This window comes from Bombus huntii, chromosome 1, assembly GCF_024542735.1.
Source record: "Bombus huntii isolate Logan2020A chromosome 1, iyBomHunt1.1, whole genome shotgun sequence".
Classification (NCBI taxonomy): domain Eukaryota; kingdom Metazoa; phylum Arthropoda; class Insecta; order Hymenoptera; family Apidae; genus Bombus; species Bombus huntii.
The window spans coordinates 13,952,380-13,980,074 of record NC_066238.1 but is presented as its reverse complement, the minus strand read 5'-3'; the positions used below and the strand labels follow the sequence as shown (position 1 = coordinate 13,980,074).

The window sequence follows — 27,695 nt, the reverse complement described above, 5'->3', positions numbered from 1 at the left end:
TATAAGAACAATTTAACATAATATAAAACCATATTAAAGGGGAAAATGTATATGTTTACACATACAGCCGGCAACAAAAATAGATGGACAGATAGTGGAGATAGATATCAATGAAGTTTCGTTAAATATGGTTTGTTTACAGAAAAGTGTAAATTAATTTACTAAGTAATTTATATAGTCTAAGCATATATAATAAATAAAACTTATATACATATAATACTAGTACTAGTTCGATTAAACTTCATTGATACCTACTTCCGCTACATTTTCACTTATTTTTATCCCCGATTGTATCTTATTTTCAATTCAAAACAACTAATATAGGCAGAATATTTGTAATTATTCCTTTTATACGTTTTAAGATGATGAAATTTCAAGGAAGTCAGAAACAATTTCCATATAGTATGGCACAAATCGTTCTGAAGTTTACGATCTACAATGCCGAGGTATCGACTAATCTACTAAAAATTGTGATTTTAAAAGGATGATAATCTAGAATCTCTATAGAACTTTGTCTAAAATTTTCAATTTACTTTGTGCGCCGTTTCTTTATTCATTTTCATTAATGATTCTCTTAGAATCACGACTCCAGATGATACATAACGGTCATATCTCCTTAATGATTTCTTAAACATTTTTAGAAATTCTCATGAGCTTTTCGGTGCACATGGTTCACTTGCGCAAATGATACTCACTCGAAATCTTGTTATATTAATGAATCAAAATTTTTAAGAAAATGAGCTTTCTCTATTGGAAAACATAAATAAAGTCAATACTCGAAGCTTTGAAACCATTTGCATTAAATGCTCGCTTGAGTACATAGTAGTTCAGCGTCATCGTTGTCAACATTACAGTCCAGAATGATAAAACAGTGAGTAGCATTATCCTCCAAATTGAGCAAGTTTTCGTTCAACAATGATATTGAAAATTTCCATTGATATTAGTTCCATATTCAAGTGGTAAACAGAGAAGAGTGATTTTTGCAAAAATGTACAAAAAATAATGTACAAAAAGTATTCATTGTAGGAATAAACAAGTGTCCTTACCCCCATTTTTGTTCTTCATTTAACTTCCTGTTTCTTTTATGTGCGTTACTAGTTTTCCTTTGATATTTACATAAGAACGTAGGTCATAAATTGATTAATTCGCAGAACCCCTTTTCTCTTTTTAAATACGTTGTTGATATGGCCTCAGAGATTCTGCGAAATTCATATACAACATTCGTTCCGTAGCGAGTATCACTGGCGCAGACGAACGTTTCTACGTTAGCGTGTAAAACGAAAGTGGAAACGTCAAGCGACTAATGATTAAGTCTGCGTAATTCCATGGCTGCGATGTCGTCCACGGATATAAGCTTCTCTATGGGGATGCAAGAGAGCTCGCCACCGACGCACGATTGTGGTTGTTGCCACCTGGCTTCTTTCTCCGCCACTTTGGCTTTCAATTCAGCCTCTCTTGCTCTCCGTTCTTTCAGCTTCAAGGAGAAGATCGCCACAGACCTGGCTCTCTTCATCAGACTCTGTTTCACCCTGGTCTTCTTCGCTTCTCTGTCCTCTTTCGATGGTTTCTCCTCCTCCTGACTTGAGATTGTTTTGTTTGAGTCTGAAAGACCGCTCGAGTCCTTCTCTTTCTCGGCATAATAGGACGATTGCTGTTTGTAATCCTGCATCTCTCGCTGATGTTGCTGATACTGTTGCTTCTCTGCCTTTTCTCGTTCCCTTTCTCTCTCGGGGGAGAATCGGAACTTTTGATTTCTGTGAGCCACTGTCCATGGCGGGGCAGATCTTTAAACAGAATTATGAGTATAGTTTGATACACTAGATTTTTAATAAGATATTCTCTTTAATCTTACACTTCAGGATAAAAGATGTAAGATTACCTAAGAAGATCACTGTCCGACGAGGATGCAAGATCTTTCGAGACGATACAATCAGTGGACCTGTGAAGAGTCAACTCGTCCCCGCTTCCACTAACCGTACCAGCTCCACTGATCTCGGAATCGCTGGACTTTCTACCACCAGCTTCGAGACCTAATCTTCGAACCCAATCAACACCTCCATGAGGTCCAATTGTTAAGTGATGACTGTAGTGGTCAGTTCCACCCGATGCCTCTGGCTCAGTCTGAAGCCATTCCCTTGAACGCCTTGCTACTCGTAAATAAAAAGAAAATGTTTTTTACATAGTTAGAAAACATTAAAGATCTATTTAACAAAAAATTCATGTTTACTAAATTAAAAATAAGCTTACTAAACTATATATTACATTAAATATATATAATACATCCTTCTATCAAGCGTTTCTTATAAAGGGGAGGGGCGGAGAAAGAAGAAGAAACTATCGAACCTCGTTCTGCACCAGGAATAGAGCATCTAGGTGAATTGTGAATATCACGAACGCTGCCCATAGTGTTTTCAGTCAAGAATTGGGTGCTTAAGTCACTGCTGCCTGCGCTACCAGGAGTCTGGACTGCGGAAGGTGTTTCTGAGATCCTTGGCACGGATGCTGCGCTAGGTGTCGGGGGACTACTGGGTGTCTGGGTGGACGACGCTAGGGTCGGTGTATCCGGAAGACTGGAAGATGTTGCTTCTCCGGTGCGGTCGGAAAGTAGTTGTTGTTCTTCGCTCTCACCGTCTGCTGGACTCACCACGAATCTCCCTGAGTTCGAGCGAAATTAATAGATGGTAGGAGGGAGGACAAGAGATTATGGGCGTCGTGTTTACCCGATCAGTCGGCGAATAATTGTTATTAGAAATAAAAAATTATACAGTCAGCTCGAGAATTTATAAAATTTTATCTAAAAATTCCTTAGAATTCCTCGAGCTTTGGGAATATCTTAGGTTAATTCTTTAATTCCTTAAATTTACAAAGTTTCTAAAGTTCTTTGAGTTTTTTAATTGTACTTCAGATTTCTTGAGTTCTTTGAGTAGCTAAAATTTCCTAAATTCTTTGAATTCTACAATTCCCTGGAGTTCCTTGGAATTCCTTGAGCTCTGAATACCAAAGTTTCTCTAATTCCTTGAATGTACAGAAATGTACAGAATTTCTTGAGCTCTTTGAGTTGTTTCAGATCTACTCTAAGTTCCTTAAGTTTTTAGAATTCTTCAAGTTTTTTAGATTCTTCGAATCCCGTAAGTTTTCGAAATTGTTAAAAAATTTTAGAATTTTCCAACTTCTTTCATAGTTCCAGAGATTCTTAAGTTCCACGAACTTTCTTTATTCTTAGATTTTCTTCATCATCTTTTGATTGTTTCAGGTTCCACAGAGTTCTTGGAATTCTTTGGAACTCCTCAACATTTTAAAAACATTGCGAGGCATTGAATTCAAAACTGATCGGGTCCCGTAAGCAGGAGAATTGTCTCTAGTTGGAGAAGAAGCGGAGTAAGGAGGAGAATGTTGCGACAAGACTTACATTACGTAGCTCGTTACATTTAAAAACGTGATATTACTGTTTACTTACCTATCACTGTGGCTGGATGTTGTTCTGGTGACGGAGTAGACGACAGTCTTCTGACTGCTTCTCTTCTCAAAAATTCTACCTTGGCCATTTCCGTGGCCACCCAATGCGGAATATCCGGAATCGCGCAGATTATTATGAATCGTATCCCCAACATAATGTGCTCCAGGGCGACTATCAGCAAGATCGTTTGCGTGGCCGACATCTCCGGGAACATTCGTTGCACCTGCCCGCTTAACCCGATTAGAGCGCAATTGACTAAAATCGCGACCAGGCCCATTGCTTCCATGGCATTCTAATAAATAACAAAATTTCTTGTTACTTCTATTTAAGAATTGAATTATTCTATAAACATTTTGCAATTGATAGTGGTATGTTTTTTATTAGTATGTTTTATTTCTGATAACTTTTGGTAAATTGAACTTTTATTAATTACCATGATAATTACAATGGTTTTACAGAGACTTTTATAGATGAAATTTTGCTCTACTTATTTATGTATTTACTACTCACTTGCCAAGTTCCAATATTAGAAACTCTTCGACCAAATGGCCTTTGAAGGACGAAGCAGAGTTTGAAAGCGTCGCCGCGTAGTTCAAGAAGATTTCCAAGTAACGCCGCCATGGCAGCCAATGGAAAGGCTGAAGAAAACAGGCAGACGTATCCCAATTGTGACAGCATCTCTAGATGCTCTGAAAATGCTCCGTCGTACTGCGAATGGAAATATTTCTGCATAAATCGTTTGTGAAAATCTTCTGCAGGCAAACTTATCATTATTATTATCATTATAATTATAACATGTACATTACTCTTAAAATAGGGTGATACTGTCATTAATTAGTTAAGTTTACTGCGCAATTCGTTGCAGGTTTGTTATCTGAAATACATATATAATTATTCAACTTGTACATTCTATTATATTATTAATATTATATAATACAATATACTTTTGGATAAGAAACCTGCAACAAAATTTTTAATTACATATATAATTTAAGAGATATCATTCAGAAAAATGTTCTATTAGGTGAACAATATATGTATCTAGCATAGGTAGTGCAAGGGTCACTATGCTTTTTGAACAAAACATAAGAAGCCAGCGCTTAACATGGAGTTAGCGTGACAAGCTGTGAGTCGTTCCATTCACCCTTTTGATTACTCTATTGCTTTTTACAGTGTACTTCAGAATTCTAAATCAATCAGGCAGAAAATTGAACCCAATATAGTGAGTGGATAGGCGTCTTTTAAATGTAAAAGTAAAACATGATTGAACATATCTTTATTACATAGAGAACATTCCTTTAACATTCACTGCTTGATTCAGTTGAAAGAATGATAGAAGACGCTGTATATTTCAGTTTATGTAACATTCCTTTCTTTCTATTTTATCGTTTAATGGGATGATAAGCGCAGTCGGTAATCGAAAGGATGAAGTATTTAACGGTAAGATGATCAGATGACATTACCTTTTTAGTAGATACCTGTGCGTTGTCGACAGAATCAGTGGGAAACGGAAAAAAAAATCATTAAAATTTTGCAAAAAGAACCGATCAGACGACACAGGACAACATTCATTAGCTCTACCTCTTCCGTTTAATCCTACCCTTCTTCTTCTATCACCAGAATCGCTTTCAAATGTTTCGATTGCCCCCAAAATAAAATTAATTGAACGAAGAATGACTGTACACGCAAGCGAAGGATCGTTAAAAAGATACCGTAAAGGAGAAATAGAGTATTATGACGTGATCAATAAAAGAACTTGTGTCCACCTTGGCACAGTTCATTATTCAACCTCTAAAGTATATAAACATCTATTACAATATAATAATGAAAGAATACACAATGACAATAGGATAATTAAAAAATATACAACGATTTTATTCTTTTAGGGATACAGTAGCTAGAAAAAGTATACATTCTATTTATCACCATATTTATATAATACTTAATTAAGACTAGGTATGTTAAATCTCATATCATTTAATAATACTTTCATATGAAGGTAAAAAATTAATATTTTCAAAGTAAAAAAATGCTTCATTAGAATGTAAGAATATGTACAAATACTTTTTGTAGTCACTGTAATTATATGTTTTTCAATTCGTTGTCTAATTCCAGTTCTTGTTTAAAAAGCTCACCAAGGCGGATCAGGTTCAGTGCGCAATTGCATGAGTGCATCAGAAACGAAAGAAATTAGCTAAATCTAGTTCAAACCTTGAACGTAACGTCACTAAGTAGAGAATTAGTGGGATGTCCTACTCTGTAGAGAGAACTCTCCAATTCGGCCTGGCTGACATTTCTCGGCTGTTTGGATTTCCCGCCATCGGAACGTTCGCTCTTATCCTCCGTATTCTTTCGTAATTCGTCATCCTCCTCGCCAGGTGGCGGCCTAGCCTCGCTGGGACTCAACGCGCCAAAAAGTTCGAAACTCAGTCTAGCCAATCGCAGCTGCTCTATCAGATACGGCACGGCGGACTCTTTCAAATTGCCAATCACTTGACGCGCTATCAGTAGTGCGGCTAATTGCTGAAATCATAACCAACAAGATTTATTATTGTTTTTTAAAAATATTTTTAATCTTACGAACTCTTTTAATAATTTAGTTTCTTTAATTTTGAATAAACAAAGAGTAAATTTTAGAACATAGAATACAGATGGTCTTTTGGACCTCTTAAAATTGTAACTTTTCTCTATACCTTCTTTAATTTGTTAAGTACAAATTTTTATATTCCTTCATTTGAATTTTTTGTTTAAATTGTGAGTTAAAGTAAACTTCAGAATATAGGATTTTTCATAGATCAGATTTTTATTATTTTTTATTTGTTCATCACAATTAAGAATTTATATTCTATTGAAGTTTCATTTAATTTGGAGTAGAAATTTCCAAGATACATTTAAATATATTTAGAACTTAAGTTCTAGCGTTTGTCTGATCTATTCTATTTATTTTTTAGAATCACTGTTTTCTAAATTGTGATTATGATTAACCATTATATACTTTTCCTGTTTGCATTCTATCAAAAACAATCTAATATCTTCTAGATACTAATTACAGAGACAAGAATTTGCAAGGATAGATAAGTCGTAATAGAAAAAACGAGACGATATCTAAGTTTGTCTAAAAACTCTGTCTATGGACATTCTCGAAGAAGAACTTCGATAGAATAAAGAAAGAAGAAGAAGAAAAAGAAGAAGAAGAAGAAGGAAAAACCGGGATTAAAGGGATCCTTACCTCTTTAAGTCTCTCTTGATCCTGTAGGTAGAAGGCGATGTAAAATAGCGATAGGAAGGAGTTTACAAACTGAAACTGAAATACATAGTCTCTTCTGTATACTCTATTTGTCGTGGTGAATTAAACACACACTAGAATGCACGAAATATAAGTGCATGTATATAAAATCACGCCATATTCTAACAATTAAACAATTATGTTTTGAAGAAGCGCAAGCAAGAAAGTAGTCTAGGAGAGTATTGAGTTTTCATGCAGCGACAGAGACAGCCAGAGCAAACCTTTACTTTTCAATTGATCGAATCGAAGCCGAAGAGCTTTTATTTAATACTATAATTAATGGTCCACCTCTAAATTTGTCTAGAATAGAACAAACTATCTTTATTGAAAAATTTTAACATTGCAATAATAACGTTAATTTTTTATATTTCTTTAGCGTGAAATCTCAAAAGAAAATTGTATCTTCTTTTTTTTACTGAATGTATATGATTGAATTGAAGTGTATAAGTGAGTATTTTATCATTAAACAATGCACATGCTTCACAGTAATATTTAAAACATTATTTGAATTACTGAATGATATATGTTTCATAATGACATGTATTAGGTTTTCCAGAATCGCCATGGTTGAGAAGCAATGTCAATATCAATCAATGTAAACGTTGAATTTTAAGAAAAAAAAGAAGGAAAAATAAAGAAAAAGATATTGGTATAAATTCTATGATTCGGTTAGAGGAGGACACACAATAATACAGCTAATACAACATACAATAATAATAATTCTAATCATTGAAAATGGAGAGTTCTTCTTTATTACCAGTGCCACCTTGTAGATCAGATGATTCTCGTACTCGGTGTCTAGCCGATAGTTTTCTGCGTCCAACACACAAAAATCACAAATACTATCTACTGTAACATGACTGCTCTCCAGTATGTAAAGAAGTGAAAAATAGGAGAGAGAAAAAGAAAGATTAAAAAAGCAAAAAAGGAAGAAGTTGAGAAAATAATTAGTGGAATAGAAAGAGGAATATAATTATAACAAGATCTACAATATAATGTATCTCGTTTGTTTGATATCATTTTTATAATACGAAAGAGGATACAAAAACACTCTGTTTTATACATCTGTTTAAGTCATGTTCGTTAGTCAGGGATTATACATAGTTTTGAATTAATCTCTAGAAGAAGCTAAGCCGTGGAAAGATTCGAAAAGTATTTATGCTATAGGCTTTTGATAGAAAAAAAGAAAAGAAAAACTAGACGTGCAGATGTGTCTTGTGAAGATACACAAAATCGATGTGAAGAATTTTATAGAAAATGTTCATCCACTCTCGCATGTCGCATCTCGCACACGGCTGATCAATCGTGTCGAGAATGAGAGTGATAGCAATACTATGGGAACCAAAATAATGTACATAATCGTTGTACGGCGCATCTAGACGTCCTATACGTACCCATGTCGTTCAACCATACAGCGACTTTGAAGTAAGCTTCGTCCATTAAAGCTATCACTACCGCCAGTAGAACTTTTGGCACATAACTCAACCAGAATGCGTGTCCTCTCGATTCGAGACGAGCGTCCCACCAATCCTGTAATCATTTGTAAAATGTATTTCATGTACATTTATAGGTATATGTGAAACATTGAGAATCTGGCTTTGTTTAAAAAAAAGTAGAAGAGCAGAATATTAAAAACAATAAAACTGTTACTTGCTGGTCAATTAATTGAGAAGTATTGATCAATTAGTCTTTTATGATATTTCTCTAAAAACAAAATTCTAATTAAGAGAATGCAAAAATGGTAATTCTTAATTTCACTAATATGTTATGGATTTGAAAGTCAAAAAGTGGAGGTTTATGATATTGTCAGATAATATAAAACGCTTATTAAGATAAAATATATTGTATAAAGTATACTAGGTGGATGTATAATATATTTTAGGATAAAATATATTATATAAACATACACCATACGATAACGGTACATTATTATAAAACATAGTGTTGCGTATTGATAAAAGTATTATTATGTATTTTAGAGAATCTGGAAACAATATAATTCTATTAAGCAGTGGAGTTTGTACGTTACGCAAAGAAGTTTAACAAATTTAACGAAAGTTCATCGGCATAATGACAAATTGATCGTGCAGCACTTGGCTTTTATTCAACTGATTTTAATTGCTAAAGAATTCGGCGTTTTTTCTCATCAAGTCCTGGACAGTTGGGTAGAAATACCGTCTCAGCCTCTAGAACTAAATTATTCCCGGACTTTTTTGTTCCTCGATGGGATTTTGTAAGAAAAGTTTGCAAGCGCGACTTCAGGCACGTTGCCAGATTCAGTGATTACTGGGAATGTCCATCGATCGCTCCATTTATGTCTTGAATATTTCGAAGGAATTTATTAAAACTCGAATTCAAATAACAAGAAGTTGGAAGGAATTTTTAATTTGTCAGCTGGGAAAAATGCATTAAGTTATTCTATCTAATTTGTTATTTTTAAATAAATTTTTACAACGCACAATTTATAATTTATAGTATGCTTTTGTTAATAACAGAGATGTCATCTAGCTTTAGATTTCCTTGTTTTCAAAAAGTATTTAATTTTAGCAAAGCGATGAAATTTCTATTCTATGAAGTCCACATTATATCACACATACATGTATAATAGTGAAACTAAAATTATGCTTTTTCAGATGTATGCTGAAAGGAATATCTAATTAAGAAATGGTTTTATGTTGTGTAAACTTCTTTAGAAGGAACTCCAAAAGAAAATTTTCTTTCCAATAACACGTATCTAAAAAAACATTAAAGTATGTGTCAGGAATTTAGATCTGTTTAGATTTATCTTATTGTAAACTTCTACATTTTCCTTTAAAGTTTTATTCTGAATAAGAACTCCAGATAAACATATTAATAGGTCGAATAAATCATGTATTTAATCAAGTATTCCATATTCAATAAGTTTTTGTTCATGTAAAAGTACAAAAAATGTCTCGAACCTGTATCTGAAAGCTGAGGATCATCACAATGAAAACGAAGAATAAGCACGCTGCGATAATCGGAACGCTGACAAAGTACCGGAACATGTTTCTCTTCCATCTAGGATATGTTGGCTCCAATCTCCCTGTTACAGCTGAAGTTTCCAAAGTGCCCTTCAATTTCGGAAAAGAGAGAAGAGGAAAAGATATCATAGCATTGGAATTACATTCAGTACAACTAACTTCAACTGTGTTTTAAAGCGAAAAAGCGAAAAAGGTGTGAGAGAAAGCGAGAGTGGCGCTAGTGATCGCCAGGAAACTTACCGTGAACAAGGGCCTAGGCTCGACAAGTAGGTCATCTCTTTGATCCAAAGTACCCCACCTGTAGGCCAATTCGGCGCCCCTTCTTTTCCAGGTTTCCAGATAAACCGTGGCCCAGATTACATTGAAGACGGAGAACAGAACGTACGCTACATCTTCCACCGCTTGATTCCTGCCGATGATGCCGACCTGGAAGATCAATTTAAAACGAGATAGGCGTTAACAATGCAATACTACACTTACATAAAATCTTATTACAATATTACAATATTGTACTGAGTCGTTATTAGGCTGAAGGTATTTATGCAAATTCATATCCTTGTCAATATAATTGAAAAGGTGGAATCCAGACACAAGTCTGTTTTATCTAGTAAGTATTACAATAAATACTACATTTTCTATATTTCACATATTTTTCCGTATTATGTGCATTCTGTGGATTTTTGAACTTTCACTTAACATAACTCATTACATATTCCAAACGCAAGAATATGTAAAACTAGAAATTAAGGACAAAGTGGTTAAAAATGGTTACAAAAAAGGAACATAATTTTATTCGTAGAAACGCTTTGGACGAGTTCGACCTTCTTCGAGAAGCTAAAACAATCATGAACACACTCTATAGAAAGGCTATTAGTTACAAGATTAACATTATTGAAAATTATAAAATGAAAATATGAGAATTGTTGGGTATTCAAAATTTGACTTGTAGCTTTCTTGAAAGTTTTCTTAGCCAAATATTTGAGACTTTCATGGCTCGGTATTACAGAATTACTTTTATGGATAGTTACCTGGAAAAAATATTCTCATGTTCTACAAACGTTATAATTAATACTTGTAAACTGTAGGAATATTTATTTCTTTTCTTACCCAATATATGGCACCCACTGCAGCTGGAACGATCAAAGCGGTGGTGTAATGACCGAGCCATGCGAAGTACATGGTAATCTTGACTCCGAAGTATTTACAAATGTCGTCCAAGGGTTGGGGGCTAAGAAACGCGCGAACCCATGTTCGTTGCAGCTTCTCCAACGCAGGCAATTCGTGAAGAGGGAAGACCTGGAAGAAAATATATTTCTTCTTATAAGTACAGGTACAACTATAAGTTGAAAAGAAGCAATCAAATCTTTTTATGAAAAGCTAAAAAATTTTCAAGAAAGTTGAACTTGTGGCGGATCGGTACCAACAGGACGCCGACAGGTCGAGGCATCAACGCGGCGCAACACCTCCCGGGCGATCCACTGGTACCAACCGCCAACACTAGAGGGCTACGACGACAACGAGTCTGTCTATCTCGCTAGCGGTCGAATATACGGGCGATTGATACAAATACCGCACCTAACGAGACTCCCTCTACGTCTAAGGCAGGGACTACCGGGTATAGCCTTACTAACGAGTCCACCGGTAGTCCCGGGACGAAACGCATACCTCTCTTTTCATCCGTCACAAACTTATCAACAATTAGTAATAATTAATAATTTCTCAGAATAATATAAATTTCTTTAAGAATTCTTATAGATTCAATTTAAGTAAGACATTTTGATTATTCATAAGAATTCTTAAAGGAACTTATACCATTCTGCATTTGCAGATCAAAGATCGTTTAGCGAATAACACTAACCTGGGATATAATCCCAGCAGAAAGGCATTTTGGAATAATTGCTTGACCTTCCACCATCTTAAGACCGGATAGACTGTGAAGATCCTGCGGACCCGCCCTAAGAGTATGCAGCAGGTGCAGGACCAGCGATTGCCTTTCCTGAGTAGTGAAGAATCGAGATTCGTCGTCGCTGCCTTCGAAACAGCTCGATTCAGAACCTACGAATTCTTTCAATCCTCCACCGAATTCTTGACGTAAAGTCTTTGGTAAATGCACCTCTTCGGCAGCTTTCAATAGTCTATGAATAAATAAGTATCATTTTCAATCTTTTTAATCAAATCAGTTTGGTTCCTGAGATTTCATATAATCAATAGAATATAATGATTATAACTTACAATATATAAGAAATATACATACACACTAAAGGGAGCTGTTAAATAAAAGCCATAAGTGTCTGACGAAGTATGATGTCGCACATGCACCACTAGGCCCGGGGTTCCCGCCCGAAGACGGCCTAGGAGCCACATCAGAGTTTCATCGCTTGCTCCGCTTGGAAACATCATCACGACGTCGCATTCCTGTACAATTGATCATTCATATTTGGCGAATATCGATTACAACAAATCTTTATGAATTTTTAGTTTTAGAGTTCTTAGAGTTCTTAAATTCCTGGATTTCTATTTTTTAGTTTCTTGGGATTCAAATACTTCAATTTTTAGAACTCTTTAATTTCGTAGAGTTTTGTTAAGTTGCAAAATTTCTCGCGCTTCTAGGATTCTTTTTTAAGTTGTTTGTCTTTGTTAAGTTGTTCTATTTTACCAGTTTACTCATTTTATTCCATATCTCCATATTATCGAAATAATCAGGTTTCTCGTAAGAAATAAGATACACTCGAATGTCCACAAATCAGAACCATGACGTTATTTCGTACTTATCGCTGGACAAGGTACACTTATTTCCCTATGGAATCGTAGACGAATTATACATGTGGTCTGGCACAGGGAGTAAAGTCGTTTGCCCTGGCCGTCTTCCAAACGGCAGCAGATTGCTTGATATTGACAATCTACGTGCGAAGATATCCTGATGCCATGTCTGACCTAATACCGCCGTCGAAATCCACTTCTATTATCCGTATTATCTACTCTGTTGGAATTAAAAGAAATCCTTCTTTCTCAGAAATTGCTAATATTTACTACATAAAGAGCAGTGTATGAGAATATGACACTAGATGGCAGTGACGAATCATGGAGCGTAGCCAAACAAGTACAAAGACTTTAACGTTATTTTGTTACGAAGATTTAATTTATAATTGATGTGCTAACTAGAACTTACGCTACATATTGACAACGCTAATTAGATTGTAGTTTAAGAGGGAACTAAGAAGAAAAAGACTTCAGAGTTTACAATTAACTTTTGATGTAACTTTAATTGTAATTTTGAGCCACTATATTATGAGTAGTACTGTAATATCGGTCTCTCACAGAAGTTAAAACTTCTGCATTTAGCATAAAATATTGAACAATGAAATTGTAAAGTGGAAAAGAATACCTCCATTTTCCTCCTTCCAATGCCTCTTCCTATCTATTATATTTCTTCGCTAAAAAAGTCCTCCGACGATTTTCAATTTTCTACCACATTATGCGTAAAAAAGGAAAACAGCTAATAAAGCCAACTTTTCTACGTGAGTCAAATAAAAAATCTCACAGAGGAGGCTGAACTTCCGGAACGCAAATGATGGCTGGTATCGGACGGTATATGGAAAAAGTTACGTAACAAAGAATAGAAACCGTGCGTGGGCATGTCTTAGGATATCTCATCGGAACTACCATCGTTACGGGGATAAAGATGACGCTTCTTAAAAGGTCACCTTATATTAAATTAACTGACGACCAGTGAGCAGCACGTAGATCCAAAAAGAACGCGGAGATGCGTTTAATCCTCTGCAACCTAACCTCAACCTAACCCTTCTGCAACGTTGTTACACAGGATGGATTTTTTCATCGCTCTTTGATCGTTTGATTGGTCGAAATACAGTTAGGTGAAGTCATTTTTCTGCACATGACACTGTTTGATCAGATTTTCCCAAGAAAACTAATTCAGAAAAAGCATATCCGATTAAAAAAGTAATATTGTTTTAAAAAGTATAATTTTAAGATAAATAAAAATACTTTATGAATAAACACGGGCAAACGAGAAAGTTTCATTCATAAAATTATGTATTCATTTTAATGAATATCATTGAAATTTACCACAGCGAACATCCTGTATATATGTTTAACATTGATAAAGCACGCTTTAAAGATCTTGATGCTCTTTGCGTTAATTTACTGATGTGAATAATTGTTTGCACGTTAGTTTTGTATTTTTTCGTTCGTGTCTTATACACACTTTAACTTATCGATCTCCTGCCTCCGTTTCGATGAATTATTCGTTAGAACGAGGGGTAATACAAGTTTCATGGGTTTTGCTTTCACTTTCTTCCCTCGTTATTACTGTTTTACTACATCTTTCATATTTTGTATATTTTTAGAGCCCTTATGTATTTAAATTTTTACATGTTTTACCTTTTTTCATATTACGCAGACATCCTCCGTGAGTATTTTAATGTGAACCTGTTTTCTTTTTAAATATTTGTATCCACGTCGTATCAACTTTACACAAATAATTTTAATCGTGATAATCTGAAATTGAAGAATTAAACTATAGGGTCTACATTTCTATATAGATATATGTCTATATCAAAGTAGAAAAACTGCAAATGTTAATCACTATTCAACAAATTGCGATATAAATATAAATATTTTAAATGGAAGTAGGGAAAAAGAAATAGTAACATAAATATAAATTTATCCTACAAAATGGATATAAAATGACATTATATTAAAGCTTTCTTTGTATGTATAGATATACATATGGCCTCCGTCGAGGTTTAAATTCCTTATCCACTACTGTTCTTGTCATTTTCTTTGTCCCGATATCCGAAATATGAATGCTTTGACTACTGACCGATCTTACGACCTCGTTACATCATATTCTGTGTCATATACCTAGAGCAGCTCATGAATGTTTATATATAGAAATCTTTCATGAATATACTATGTGCATGATATGAAACACTGTGGAATGTCTCTAACAGTGTAATGAGATTCGACTATAATAACTATATGTAACGTACAGAATTATATTCTAAAATTATACAATTCACTATTTGATAATTTACATGAAAATTACCTCTAGAATTAAATCTAGAATTAAGAATATGTGTAAAATAATTCTCAAACTTCATTAAGATATTTTTGGGTATTACAAAATTCTATAAAACATATAAGATATTTAGTGTAAGTACATATTTTAGAGATTTCATTAATAAGCCTCGATATTCACTAGGACCATCTTTAACATTTATTACAGCTTAAGCTATCATAACATATACTAATCTTTTTACTAAACGCTATATATTTAATTCGTTTGTTAGTAAGTTTTAATTTTTTAATCGATATTGTACCTTATTAATGTAATGAATGACTAATTATTTAATTACTTTGATACATTTTGTGACTTCTATATATAAACATTTTCACATTATATTCGAGCTTTATTAATATAATCATAACAGCCTTATCTCGCTATGATGCTAATGAGATTTCAAAATATTTTCTACAACACATACAATATATACATAAAAGTTTCCTATTGTAAGTGCTAGAATACTCTTGTGAGCTACTATACATAGTAAAAGAAATAGCAGACCTCTTAATAAAAGCACGTAACAAGCTTTGAATAAGTGGCAGGCTTGAAACCTCTCGTTACAATTTCCTTTCGAAGAGCAACTTCTAACAACATCATCAAACAGTTTGTTTGACCGGTTGACAGGAGTTTATTTGTTTCGAAACTTTTCTACCAAACAGACGATTGTGATGGCATACACAATGATGATCTCGCCAAATTGCAGTTCCGATGTCGGTATTATCGACATATCGGCACAACTATAATGCGTCGTATCACGAATAGAAAAGTTGCCCGAAAATGTATGCGAACATAAAAATACGAAAATTTTAGAATATAGAAATGTATCGACGTAGAATAAGTAAATAAAGAGCTACAAATGTATAACAATAATGTGAAAAGGATAGAATTGGAAACATATCGTAGGGGAATCAATTTCACTGGTTGGCCATTTTATTCGCTAACGCCACCTCTCTCAATTCTTTTCATTCCTACACCCCTGTTAACGATATTCTTGAGATTCCTCTCTAGATGGCTGACGCGTCAACTTCTTGCATGACTGTAGTGCGAATTCGTATCGAATCATAGTTCTAATAGTTGTTTTATAGTACGTGGATGTACATATTTTATTTACAATAATAGATAAAATAGTTGTATGAAATTTGATAATAATAAAATTTTACAAGCAAATTTTACAAATTATACATAAATTGTTCGATTATGCCAATAACTCGCTAATTTCCTAATATTATTAATTGGTTATTACATCATTATATTAGACAGCCCTGATACTAGTTTACTAATTATAAATTGATGATTTAGGATTTGCACGTCATTCCTAAGCTCCGTCCGCCCCTACACGCAATCGTTTGATCAATAACGATAAAATCAATAGCCGTAGAACGCGTTTCCGTAAACAAGAAAGCCAATCCCAATTATAAACCGGGTACATAGTAACGTAGAATAACGAGGATGTGTGCAACAAAATTTGTTTGTACGTCACGTGGATACCGTACACTGTACACGATGGATTCCCTGTGCTCGTCGTGTATTGATTTCAATTGGTCAGGAATATGGTGATAGATGAGCCATTCAGATGCATATAAGGATCCGGTGTGCTCGGGCGTAGAATTAAGTTGGAATGTTTTTGCACACGTTCTCACCACTGGCTTCTTGCTTCGTCACGGATAATTCAATTCGGACAATGGTCGAGTAATTAGGGGTTATATTTGTCGAACATGTGTTACAGCGAATGCTGGAATTTTTTTCAATCATGGTAATCGTTTACGATAACAGTGAAAAATTGTTCTATCATTATACATGAAAAAAGAGACGAAGAAAAAAAAGGCCTTGTGGTATGTACTAGGTGTTTCTTTTAAAGCATTTTCGTTTTTTCCCTTCTTGAATATATAAAAGCAAACTTAACCTCTTCTAATGTTTAAAATTACGTATATTAAATGTCAACATTTTTTTCACCAAATAATAAATATTTGTAATAGTTGATAATATAAGGAGATATTTAGAGAGGTTTGCCAAAGCACTGATTGTGTTGAATTTGGTTAACTTCAAACTTGAAATTGATGTGTAACAGATACATTGCAAATATACATAACGAATACATATACTATTTGACATATTATACAGAATTCTATAAATGTGTAAAAGCCATCATATATGTAACAAAGTGCAGAAACACTAAGCTATCCAAAAATGAAAAAGTAATAATATTAAATAATAAACTTATTAAAATATTTTTCATAATTTGTAGTAACCTTTTTAAGGAAATGATAAATAGAGGGCATAACGAGACTACAGTGGTACATAATAGAAGTATGTAATGATTCGAAAACGTACTTGAGTTGGAACCTTCTGTATCCATAGGCGGCGGGGGGTCATCAAGTGGCCTGTGCATGGTATCTTCCGCCTGAGTAGACGGGATGCTGCAAAAGAAAAGGAAAATGGAAACGACGTGTTGTTATTAAATATCGATCCATGCCAGACCTGGTGTCTCCTAACGAGACACATCGTTAGCGTCGTGTTATTTTTCCAAGGATTAATTTTCCGTGAACGTGATGAAGCGAGAACGCGGGTTTCCTTAATAAAGCGGCAAATTGCGGGGTTTAATAGCTCGCGTAATTGATGGAAACGCGACGATCCATATAACGAGACGTGGAAGCGGCCCCCGAGCTGTAATTCGCCTAACCAGTCTAACAGTCCTCTTCTTCGATTAAACAATAATATGTAAATGAATTGAATCTGAATTTCTGATTGTTGTTGATTTATCGATTTTATCTATTTTAAAGAGGTAATGTATATTCGAAAACGTACTACTGGTGGAACAGATATTGTGAGGTTATGAATTGAAGCGATGTTTGTTAACATCGACTGATATACATATGTAGATGAATTTAGGGTCACAGATCGTTTACGCGTGTAGTAACATATATTTATAATGATATATGGAATATATATAGCCATAGCTATATTATAAATTACTTATACAATTTTTCTATACAAAATTTTATTTTCATTTTCTTATGCCATTCGAAAATATTCAATTATCACATTTTATGTGTCTTATACAGCACATCTTTTTCTTTAATGTAATGAAGAAGCAGAGCTCTTTTTTCTGGAGACATACTCGGCAGACATAATTAACTCGAAGATAAAGAATTGGAAAGATCGTCGAGTATCAAAGCGAAGCACTGAGAATTTTTAACGAATTCGAAGCAAGTCGCAGACAATTCAGCGTTGATCATTAACGAAATACTTGAGCTGCCTTTTTCGTATAACGATAATACTTATTTCAATTTTCAGTCACCCGTTTCCTTTTATAGAATACGAGGAACAGAGCATAGGGTCGTTATATTGGAGGACGTTCAAACTGTGGCTGAACCACAAATAAGAAAACAGAAGAAAGAAGATACAACTACGTGGAACGGCTGTAAAATATGTGAGCTCCCTTTGTTCGATAATAAATTAAATTTAGGCCAGTTAATGCGTTGCGAGATCATTAATAAATTTCTTTCCTTGTCCAATCAAATTCCTCCGCAATGTACAACGCTACCTTTTGAATTATTAAAACTCTATCATTTGTTGGATTATCGTTCATTTCTTGAAATTCTTATAGATGAGTCCAATTTTAAAAAATTTCCCGAAATTGAAAAATTTGTTACTCTTAAAAATATTAATTTTTTTAACAGACTTAAAAATGGACAACTATAAATATATAACAACAACAAAGGAAAAAAATATATATAACACCAACAAATAGCATGACAGTATTGTCATCTTTTTGCCTCTTCACTAAGTAACTTGAAAAACGTTTTCAATCCTGGTATTTTTTAATCAAACTTATCAAACGTTTTAAGAAGATGAATCTTTTAAACGAATTTAAAGATAGACAATTGTTAAAAAATAGTGCGACATTATTATATGATCCGTTTTCTTTTTCAATAAATAAGATTAAGAAATGCTTTTAATCCACGTTTTCTATCAAACCTCCCAAGGACACGTTGTATTAATGGCGATTTAAAAACTTCCTCGCAACCAGCTTCTATCGCGAGACCGCAATAAAAAGAATTTCACGCTACCGTGCCGAAGGTAATTTTCTGGCCAACGGTTACGAATCAGGAAATTGCTCAGCGACCGCTGTGATATCGTAGCTTCATCGGATGCAGGAATTATGTTTGTTTCAATCTATGTAAAACTGAATCTTCCCGAAATTTCGTCTGAAATTTAGAATTAGTTATTTTTCTTTTTATAGAAAATTAGGTAATTGGACTATTGTTTAATTTTATAGAAAGTTAAATGATGTGACTACTATTTTTGTACTAAATATATAATATCTATTTCTTTCCCTGAATGAGAGAAATATAGACGAAGGTATTTCCCCCAATTAAGAACATTAACATTCATCCAAAGTCTAATATAAAAAATATATTATTATATTATATAATACATTATATTTATATATGATGTTTCTTATTTTATTAATATTTTATTATATATAGATATAAATATATTAATGAGAAATATAAATTTTGTAAGATTCTGCAACATTGTCAGGAAAGACCTGGACACAAATTTCCGTATGGTTTGTATTCTGAAAGTTAAGAGTTCCACCCTCCGTTATCCATCTCTATGGAAAATTGCATTTTCCGAGCTGGCGGAGCTCGTTGTATAATGCACTGTATTTTGTTCGTTAGAACATCATTTTGCACGTTCAACACGCGGTACGAACACGAAAAGTTTCCTTTTTCCCTTTTTAACGTTCTACTCGTTCTTCCGGTGATAAACGACGTTGCAGAGGTGCTCACGGTGTAGGAAGCGGAAATTCCAAAGGGGAATTCGATTTTTATTGTTCTTTGTGTGTTACTTGCTTTACCATCGATGGAAAGAACGGTGGTATTAATTTTTTGTAGAATCGAATAACACACTAGCATTTGTTTTACTCTGCGCTGGATTGCGCAAAAGGTATATTTCCGTTAAAACAAAATGTACCCTTTTTTCAAAGTAATTCTGATTTCCTCTTTTTTTTTTGTAAGTTAATTTCTATTTAAAATTCAAATTGTATATAATTTGTATAAGAAGTTATTTCATATGGAGATTTATTTGTTTAAGGTAATAAAGGTGAAATATAACAAAAACAAAAAAATATCTTTATCTAACAATTAAATTGCAGTAAAAAATTAAATTATTAATATTTAACTACCACTGTATATTAGTAATTCATCTTTTATTCTTTTTATATTACTACCATTATAGAACGTAATAGAATATTAACGAAAGTAAATTGAATTCAAGAATTTCTGGCAAAGTTTCTCCTATAAATTGCACGAACATCAACGAAGAGTAAATGTGAGATAAAATAAGTATATTTTTGGACTATTACCAATCAAAATGGGTCATATCTCTATCATACGACCAATAACGATTTCACTGATTTTATTTCTCCACAAAATTATCTTAAATTAGCCATGATATGTTTTTAGTGCGGTTATTATGATTTTTATATTCCTATTATGCTTTTAACTTTTATGACCGTTTAACTGCGGTGGACAAAGTTTGATTGAACGACATTAAAATTATAGCAGAATAAAATCGAAGAATTTAATGCACCATCTTTTTATTTTTGTAAATATCGTACATAAGATCTATTTATAATAAGATTTTACTGAAACTTCTTATATATTCTACAAAATGGAATGTCATCTTGTAAAAAGTAATGTGAGATCTATTAGGTGATAGATACATGAAGTAATACGTAATAATGTTAAAAAATCGTCATTGAATTATTAAAATAATAATAAATAATCATTGCGAGATTATTGAATACAATGGTTAACATGAATATTATTACGTTATCGAACTTCAGGTAGGCGACAGAAGAATAAGCAACCTTTCCCACTTTTATCTTCATATATAAATAACAAACACAGTAACTTTACTTTTAGTATATTTTTATATTCTTATATTAAGTAACTATTAATGCTAACAATTGGCTCAATTGTTATTAATTATTAAGAAATTCATAAACATTTATATGATACTATGTATGCCTGATATACTATTTTGTTCTAATAAATAGAAAGCACATAGAACAGTCAAGCTTTAAGTGCAAACTTAAAAAGACAATTTTTCTAAAGCATGTACGTAAATATGAATTTTTATATGTATCATAATAATACATTTATCTTTCCTTGTGTTGACTACATATATACAATTTTTCACATGCTTTGTAAAATCAAAGTATTCCAAGTTACAAGTAAAAATGCCTGATATCTAATGGAAACCGTACAAAATATATTAATGGCTTTTTCGCTTGTTAAATAAATCTATTGAATATTAAACGCTCCATTACATCTAATAGATTTACACGCTAAATAATTATCGAGAAAAATAAATATATGTTCAAATGCTTTCCTCGTCCACTATAGACATGAATTTATTCATCAAATTATACACGACTCTATAGCCCTAATCTTTACAGTACTCTAGACTTTATACTGCGCTATTCAGTTGAGTGGCTGCTACAATAATTAATCGAGTTTTGTTCGAGATCCTGTCATCTCAAGACCGCAATTATGTATAAATTTAAGAAACGAATAAACCCGTAACTCTGGTCAAATTGATAAAATGTTATCTTGCAAGGTATAGAGACTTGTATGCTTTCAACATTTTACATCTCATACAATAGTTCCAGTCTATTAAATCGACCGTATTTCGCCTATAGCCTGTTCTCTCAAGTGTTGCGTGATATTATGTACACGTCTCTGAACACACTATCTTCTAGAAGCACGGTGACGGTTGCCTTGGTTTCCACGGAGGAGAAAAGTATCAGTTAAAACCTTTCGAACATCCAGAGACGGAATATCGTAGAAACGAGCGTTGCTTTCGAAAGTTAGAAAGATTTCTTTAGGAACGGTTAAAAGGAAGGACAGTGATTTATGAAAATATTCGAACACTTAACACAGGAAATGTTTATGAATATAGTCAGGGACAAAAATAAGGTAGTGGAAGTAAAATACGTGCACCGACAGACTCATCAGAATTTTTAAAAATGTTTACCAAATCATTAAGAAGATATGTAGAACCGTTAAGTTTTAACTGAAGCCGCGATTCTAAGAGAATCGTTAATGATGCACAAAATAAGTTGAAAGTTTTAGACAAAGTTCCATAGAGATTCTAGATTATCGTCCTTGAAAAATCACGGTTTTGGTAGATTAGTCTATACCTCGGCATTGTAAATCGTAAATTTCAGAGAGATTTGTGTCATACTCTATGAAGATTACTTTTGACTCCCTTGAAATTTTAACGTCTTAAAGCGTATAAAAGGAAAATTTACAAATGTTATTATAATGTTATATTAGTTATTTCGAAATGAACATGAGATATAGTCGGAGACAAAGATAAGTTATATAAGGAAGTAGGTATCAATGAAGTTTAATCGAATTAGTATGAATATTATATATATAATAATTTTATTTATTTTTATTTATATTAATAATGGTAATTTTATTTATTACGTATCTGTATAGTATATAGAGCATTTATTCAGTAATTGAAATTAATTCTCATATTTTTGTGCAAGTAAGTTGTATTTAACGAAACTTCATTGATACTTATTTCTACTTACTTAGGTATAGGACTATACGTATATATGCATATATATATGTATTAAAACATATACGTTGTTCGACACGTTTTAAAATTTCTTTAGCACTATAATGAAACGCAGTAAGGAAAAAATTTTCTATGGTAAGTGTCCAAATATTTTTGTGAGCTACTATACTATACTATATAGTATACTATAGAGTATAGTTGCAAAGATTGGTCGAGAACTTGTTATATGTATACTGCGTATGATGACATTTTGAAGTCATAGAGTTTGTCATTCGATGTTAAATTACTATACTCGATGGCTCTAAAGTTTTGTTACCAGATACGGGGCGTGGAACAATATTTTGGAATTGTAGGATTTATTAGTCAACGCATTTAGAGATCGAAGTTGTTTTGAAATTAACTCGATATGTATGTATGTATACATACTAAACGGCAGCATAGAATAATATTCTGGAATAGTAGTATTTACTATTTAAGTATGTAGATATCGGGTGACAATAAAACTTTATCATTTCATATAATGTAATACAAAATTATATATTCTAAAATGATATAATTTATCACACACATACACATTTGATATTTTTATATGAAAATTGCACGTAGAAGTAACTCCATATACTATATACAGAGTAATTTTTAGAACTTTATTACTATCTTTTTCAGCATACTTAGTTCGTATACTTTACGAGATATGACATGAACGTTACGTGTCTTTTAAAGCAAATCGATGTCAAACGTGTGGCACTTTATGACTGGTGTATCGATCATCCCATTTCTTTGCGTTCCATGCGTTGGTAGCATCAGTGGCACGTGCTTTTTAAGCTACACTGTACGTGTCTTTTCGTCGTATGGCTTCGCGTTCGTGACCCTAAATAGCGTCGTATTCTGTTTAACTTAACCCACCTAATTAATTCCTGTTAATCGACTTACGTTAATTTCGCTTAGAGAGAATTACATATGTAACTTTAATATGTAATTCTTTATTTTTAATAAAAAATTATTTAATTCACCATTTGAAAGACATTGAAAAATGATACGAATAATATAACTTTCTAAAAACATATCTAAGTTTCTAATTTCTAATAAATCAATTTATTAACATTATTATTACTTAAAATGTTAAACCATTTTTATTTAATCACTATCTTATTTTTTTAGTATATATAATTCCTACCTTTTTATGTAATACTAATTTTAATAATGTAATGAAAATATTATCTTAGAAGAACCAGATCAACCATTCAAAGGATGTAAAACACATGAAACATGTCGAATGATATGAAAATAAAATATCGAAGAATATGATTGTGTCGGCCTATTACTAATTGATGATTCAAACACTCAAAAATCACTTAAGCGTCTTTAGAAATCGCCATTTCATGTATTGACGATAGGAGTCGTTTCAGGACTGTTCACGCGCCTCATTTTGGTAGGTAATAGAGGGGATGGAGCACTCTCTTACGTCACGCTCAAGTATATACAGTTACACTTCATACCACCATTTCACAGCCCGGTATATGTACAGGGTGACCCTGAAAAGGATAGTTTTCTTAAAAGGCTACACATAATCGGTGAAACTGATATAACTATCAGGAGTTAAAGTTTGCACGTTTCGAGGGTAAAAACACGTAATTTGAGACATTTTCAGCAATATGAGGAGTTCAAATCTTATTCAAGGCCATATGTTTCATGCAACACGTAAAGATTGCTTCTTCAACTATTATGAGGAAATATTTTAGTGTAAAAGTTGTTTGATTTAATGAGAGAAACTTGATAGAATATTTGACTTTGTTTTCTACACTATTATCTATAAAAATTTCGATATCAACATATATTTTTTAATGCAACTATACAGTTTTATTATTGTGAAATTACTACACTGTAAACAATTTTCAATAACATATATGAAATGTATGTTCTATGAATTTTTTAATTCTAAAACCCACGATTTTTATAAAAGCAAGATGATGAAATTGTTTAATCGTTTAGAAAATGTGTGGTCGTTGCTGAGAAAGTTAACCTTAGTGAAGGAGGTTTTTTTAAAAATGCAGAGAATTTGAGGGAAATAATTTTAGTACAGTGACCTTCCTCAGTGCATAACGAGCCGTTTATATAGAATGGAGAGGCTGCATGCTGAGATATAACGTGTGAAAAGAACCGCCATTCAAGTTTCAATCGCGACTTTTTATGTAGGGGAAAAGCTATAAATATTAAAATGATCTCTTGTTTTGCAATACATTTTTTTTAATATTTCTGGTATCGTTTGCAAAAATGGATTTAACAATTCTAACTACAGTTTATACGTGATAGTGTATAAAATTTTGCTGTTCTGTTCTTATTAGAAATGTTCTGTTTTTATTAATCAATACAAGAAAAGCTAGTATCCACATTAATTGTCAAAATCATGAAAATTTAAGATCAAACATATTAAATCTTAAAAACTATCAAACCTAAAAACTGATCATAACCTCAAAAAATATTAATTAATTTAATATAATCATATTTTAAACTTCATAATATTTAAAGTAGAGTATATCATTGAAATAAATCCCACTAAATCAGGTAATTTCATCTACTATGCATATCGCTCTGCAATAATAATATAGCCACATTGTGGCGCGAGGTAGTCGTGCATCGATGAGATGATCGAACGTATTCGTCCCGTGGAGATTATCAACGCCGCATAAAATTACATTCGCCGGATTACCGGTATCGAAAATGCGAACGTAAATGAAAATGCACAATTACCGCTATAGAAACGAGGTCTCTTGGTGTTGCACGGATTTTTAGAATCACGTAATGTTTGCGTTCACGCGATTCATGGTGAGAACTAGAGTAGGGTTTACACGGTATGCTTTTGTGGCATGTTCTTTAATTTTAATTTACCCCTCGATGATGCTTGGTAATCAACACTGCGGGTTTTTAGGGATTCCTTTAGAAATTTTTTATATTTTCTAGATCACAAATCGGATTATTAATAGTCTTTATTGAAAATTTTCTATGTTTTAATACAGATTAGATTTTAATAAATATGATATAATTAATTTCTGACAAAAATGAAATAACTCATTAGAGTCATTTTTTTTTTAAATTTCATAGCAAAACAATATTATTGAAAATAATTCATAGAATAATTCACAAAGGAAATGTAAATACGGTTTCCCCGAACAAAGTCGTTTAAATAGATGGATCCAATTACTTCTGACATGGCGTAGAAGATAAAGCCACAGAGAGCCGAGTTATCACGTTTAGATATGGAGTATCCGTTTCAGCGAAATTTTGTGGAGTAGCATGATCAAATCTAATAAAATTCCTTTGTGGATTTAGCTGCTCTTCCATAATTAGATAATTCCTATCTTAAATCCTCTGAGAAATGATTCAAAAGAAATTTTTAAATACTAACATCATTTTGGCCCAAGACCATTTGAACAAATATGTAGTCGAACCTCAGCTATTTCTAGAAATGCAAAGGAAAAAAGCACGATATAAAATGGATTATTCGCTTTAAAGGTCAAATCATGACCGATCGTATCCTGACGGTCACAGGGTGAAGAAACTCGACCGTTCGAACACTAGCATTGATGCGAGATACGACGTTTGAATTCCGATTAAACCACACTGGTATCGCTGAAATTTGCTCGAAAATGCAATGCCCTTAGGCGATAATGCGCTCTCTCGTCAGCTTGCACGCGATTACCGGCCCCTACTCTATTGGTCTAACCCCCACTTCGCTATCTAGATCTCGAAGAGTCGACACGAGGAGAGGCGACACACGGCGATTACTTGCACTGAAAATACAGCCAAAAGGTGATTTTCTAAGTTTTGCGTTATTCCTAAGATTTTTAGTGGCAAAAAGAGTAGAATCTATGATTCATAGATGAATCCTTGAAATAATACAGTACTTCCAAAGCAATTGGTTCATTTAAAGTTTTGAAATAGGAAAGTTCTTAAGTACTTCAAAAACTGTGGAAAGTTTTAATTACATGAATTTTTCAGAGGTACATATGTATACGATGTACCATATTTATATAGGTTCTTCATCTTTTTCTCAGCTGTTTTTCTATGATGTTTCAAAATAAACTACCAATGATTTGTAAATATATTTCAAGAATCCAACATTCAGAGGACAATTATATTCCAATTCTGTTTTAACGTCATTCTAAAGAATATGATAATATATTCACCTATAATATAAACAAATTGGTTGTGAAAGAACCGCGAATCAAGACCTGCGTACGCAGCCGAGTGGAGTTGGGTGCAAAGGGGGATAAGCTGAATTCAGAGGGGGCTCGCGGGCTAAGAAGAAGGGGATGACCGGGTGGGCGTGTGTACGAACCATTTTTGGTTCAGAAGGTGAATCGATTCGTGGATGAAAATAAGCAACCACGAAAATCATTGACAGTGATTTAATACTTCCCCACATCGCGATTATTGCGCGAGCTTTCGTAACGAAACCCATCTACCTTCTGTACATACACAGCCCCATGTATTTACAACGGCGCGGCATTGAGAACGCGCGCACCAACGCCGCTGAGATAGCATCCGTGACTGCGCGCACTGCGGACAGCGAATATACTCTTTCTTATGTTTTCTGACTGAAACGTATATTCGCAGGGGCAAAGAATAACGGTCCGAATATCGATGTATTGTATGTCTAGATGTCGTCCAATAATACGACCAAATTCGACTGTATAGTCGTTAGGTTCTGTCGGTTACTAGATCGGTTGCATTTGGTGTTTATCACTGAGAATATGTACTAACTATCGCTACGAATTATTCATATTCACATGAATGCATGTACTATCGTTACGCCGAACGAATTATACCACATTATGTCTGTTTGATGAAAAATCAAACATAAGGAATGACAAGATAATTTATGAGTTTGGGATCAGTAGTACTACAAATGGAGGAGATTTATTAAAACTCACCCTTGTCGAAGGTTTCTTTGGCCGCGTGTATGACCTTCCTCCGTCTAAGACCGTCGCCCGCGAGGACGGTCGTCATCGTGCTGGAAGCGGTGCCCGTCGTCCTCTCATCTTCGTCACTGTTCGCGCACTCGCCGGAGGTGGTCGATGTACGGTGGTCGAGGAGATTGATCGGGGACCCCTCGCCGCCTGGCATAGTGTCCCGATTAGCAGGACCGTCGCGTCCTTAACCGAGGACCTTTGCGCCTGAACTGAACTCGCTCCCTCTATGCACCCTCTATTCGCGAACTCTCTTCGCCCTTCGTCTCCGTTGCATCGTTTCGCGGCACTG

General features: G+C 33.6%; 1 protein-coding gene across 8 annotated transcripts; it reads right to left on the bottom strand.

The window, feature by feature from the left end:
* Nucleotides 1–1,172: 1,172 nt before the first annotated feature.
* On the bottom strand, nt 1,173–27,560 carry LOC126869063 (anoctamin-8-like). 8 transcript variants are annotated; one of them, XM_050625211.1, is made up of 17 exons: nt 27,368–27,560; nt 17,163–17,248; nt 12,000–12,160; nt 11,604–11,880; nt 10,853–11,041; nt 9,986–10,171; nt 9,683–9,835; nt 8,138–8,273; nt 7,501–7,556; nt 6,687–6,761; nt 5,669–5,980; nt 4,921–4,935; nt 3,968–4,165; nt 3,458–3,749; nt 2,344–2,655; nt 1,880–2,147; nt 1,173–1,784 (listed from the first exon to the last, which is right to left on the bottom strand). In XM_050625211.1, the coding sequence occupies exons 1-17, from the start codon at nt 27,558–27,560 to the stop codon at nt 1,301–1,303; spliced, it is 3,393 nt and encodes a 1,130-aa protein (XP_050481168.1). In that variant the 3' UTR covers nt 1,173–1,300. The 8 variants fall into 8 exon arrangements, with proteins under 8 accessions (XP_050481168.1, XP_050481187.1, XP_050481196.1 ...); XM_050625230.1 differs by having other exon boundaries at nt 2,344–2,634; XM_050625239.1 differs by having other exon boundaries at nt 2,344–2,631.
* Between the last annotated feature and the right edge of the window lie 135 nt (nt 27,561–27,695).

Coding starts and splice junctions, on each gene's coding strand:
- LOC126869063 (XM_050625211.1), bottom strand. CDS start 27,560: ATGCCAGGCGGCGAGGGGTCCCCGATCAATCTCCTCGACCACCGTACA. Junction 7,557..8,137: donor TGTATGGTTGAACGACATGG/GTACGTATAGGA, acceptor TGTTGGACGCAG/AAAACTATCGGCTAGACACC. Junction 3,750..3,967: donor CTAATATTGGAACTTGGCAA/GTGAGTAGTAAA, acceptor GTTATTTATTAG/AATGCCATGGAAGCAATGGG.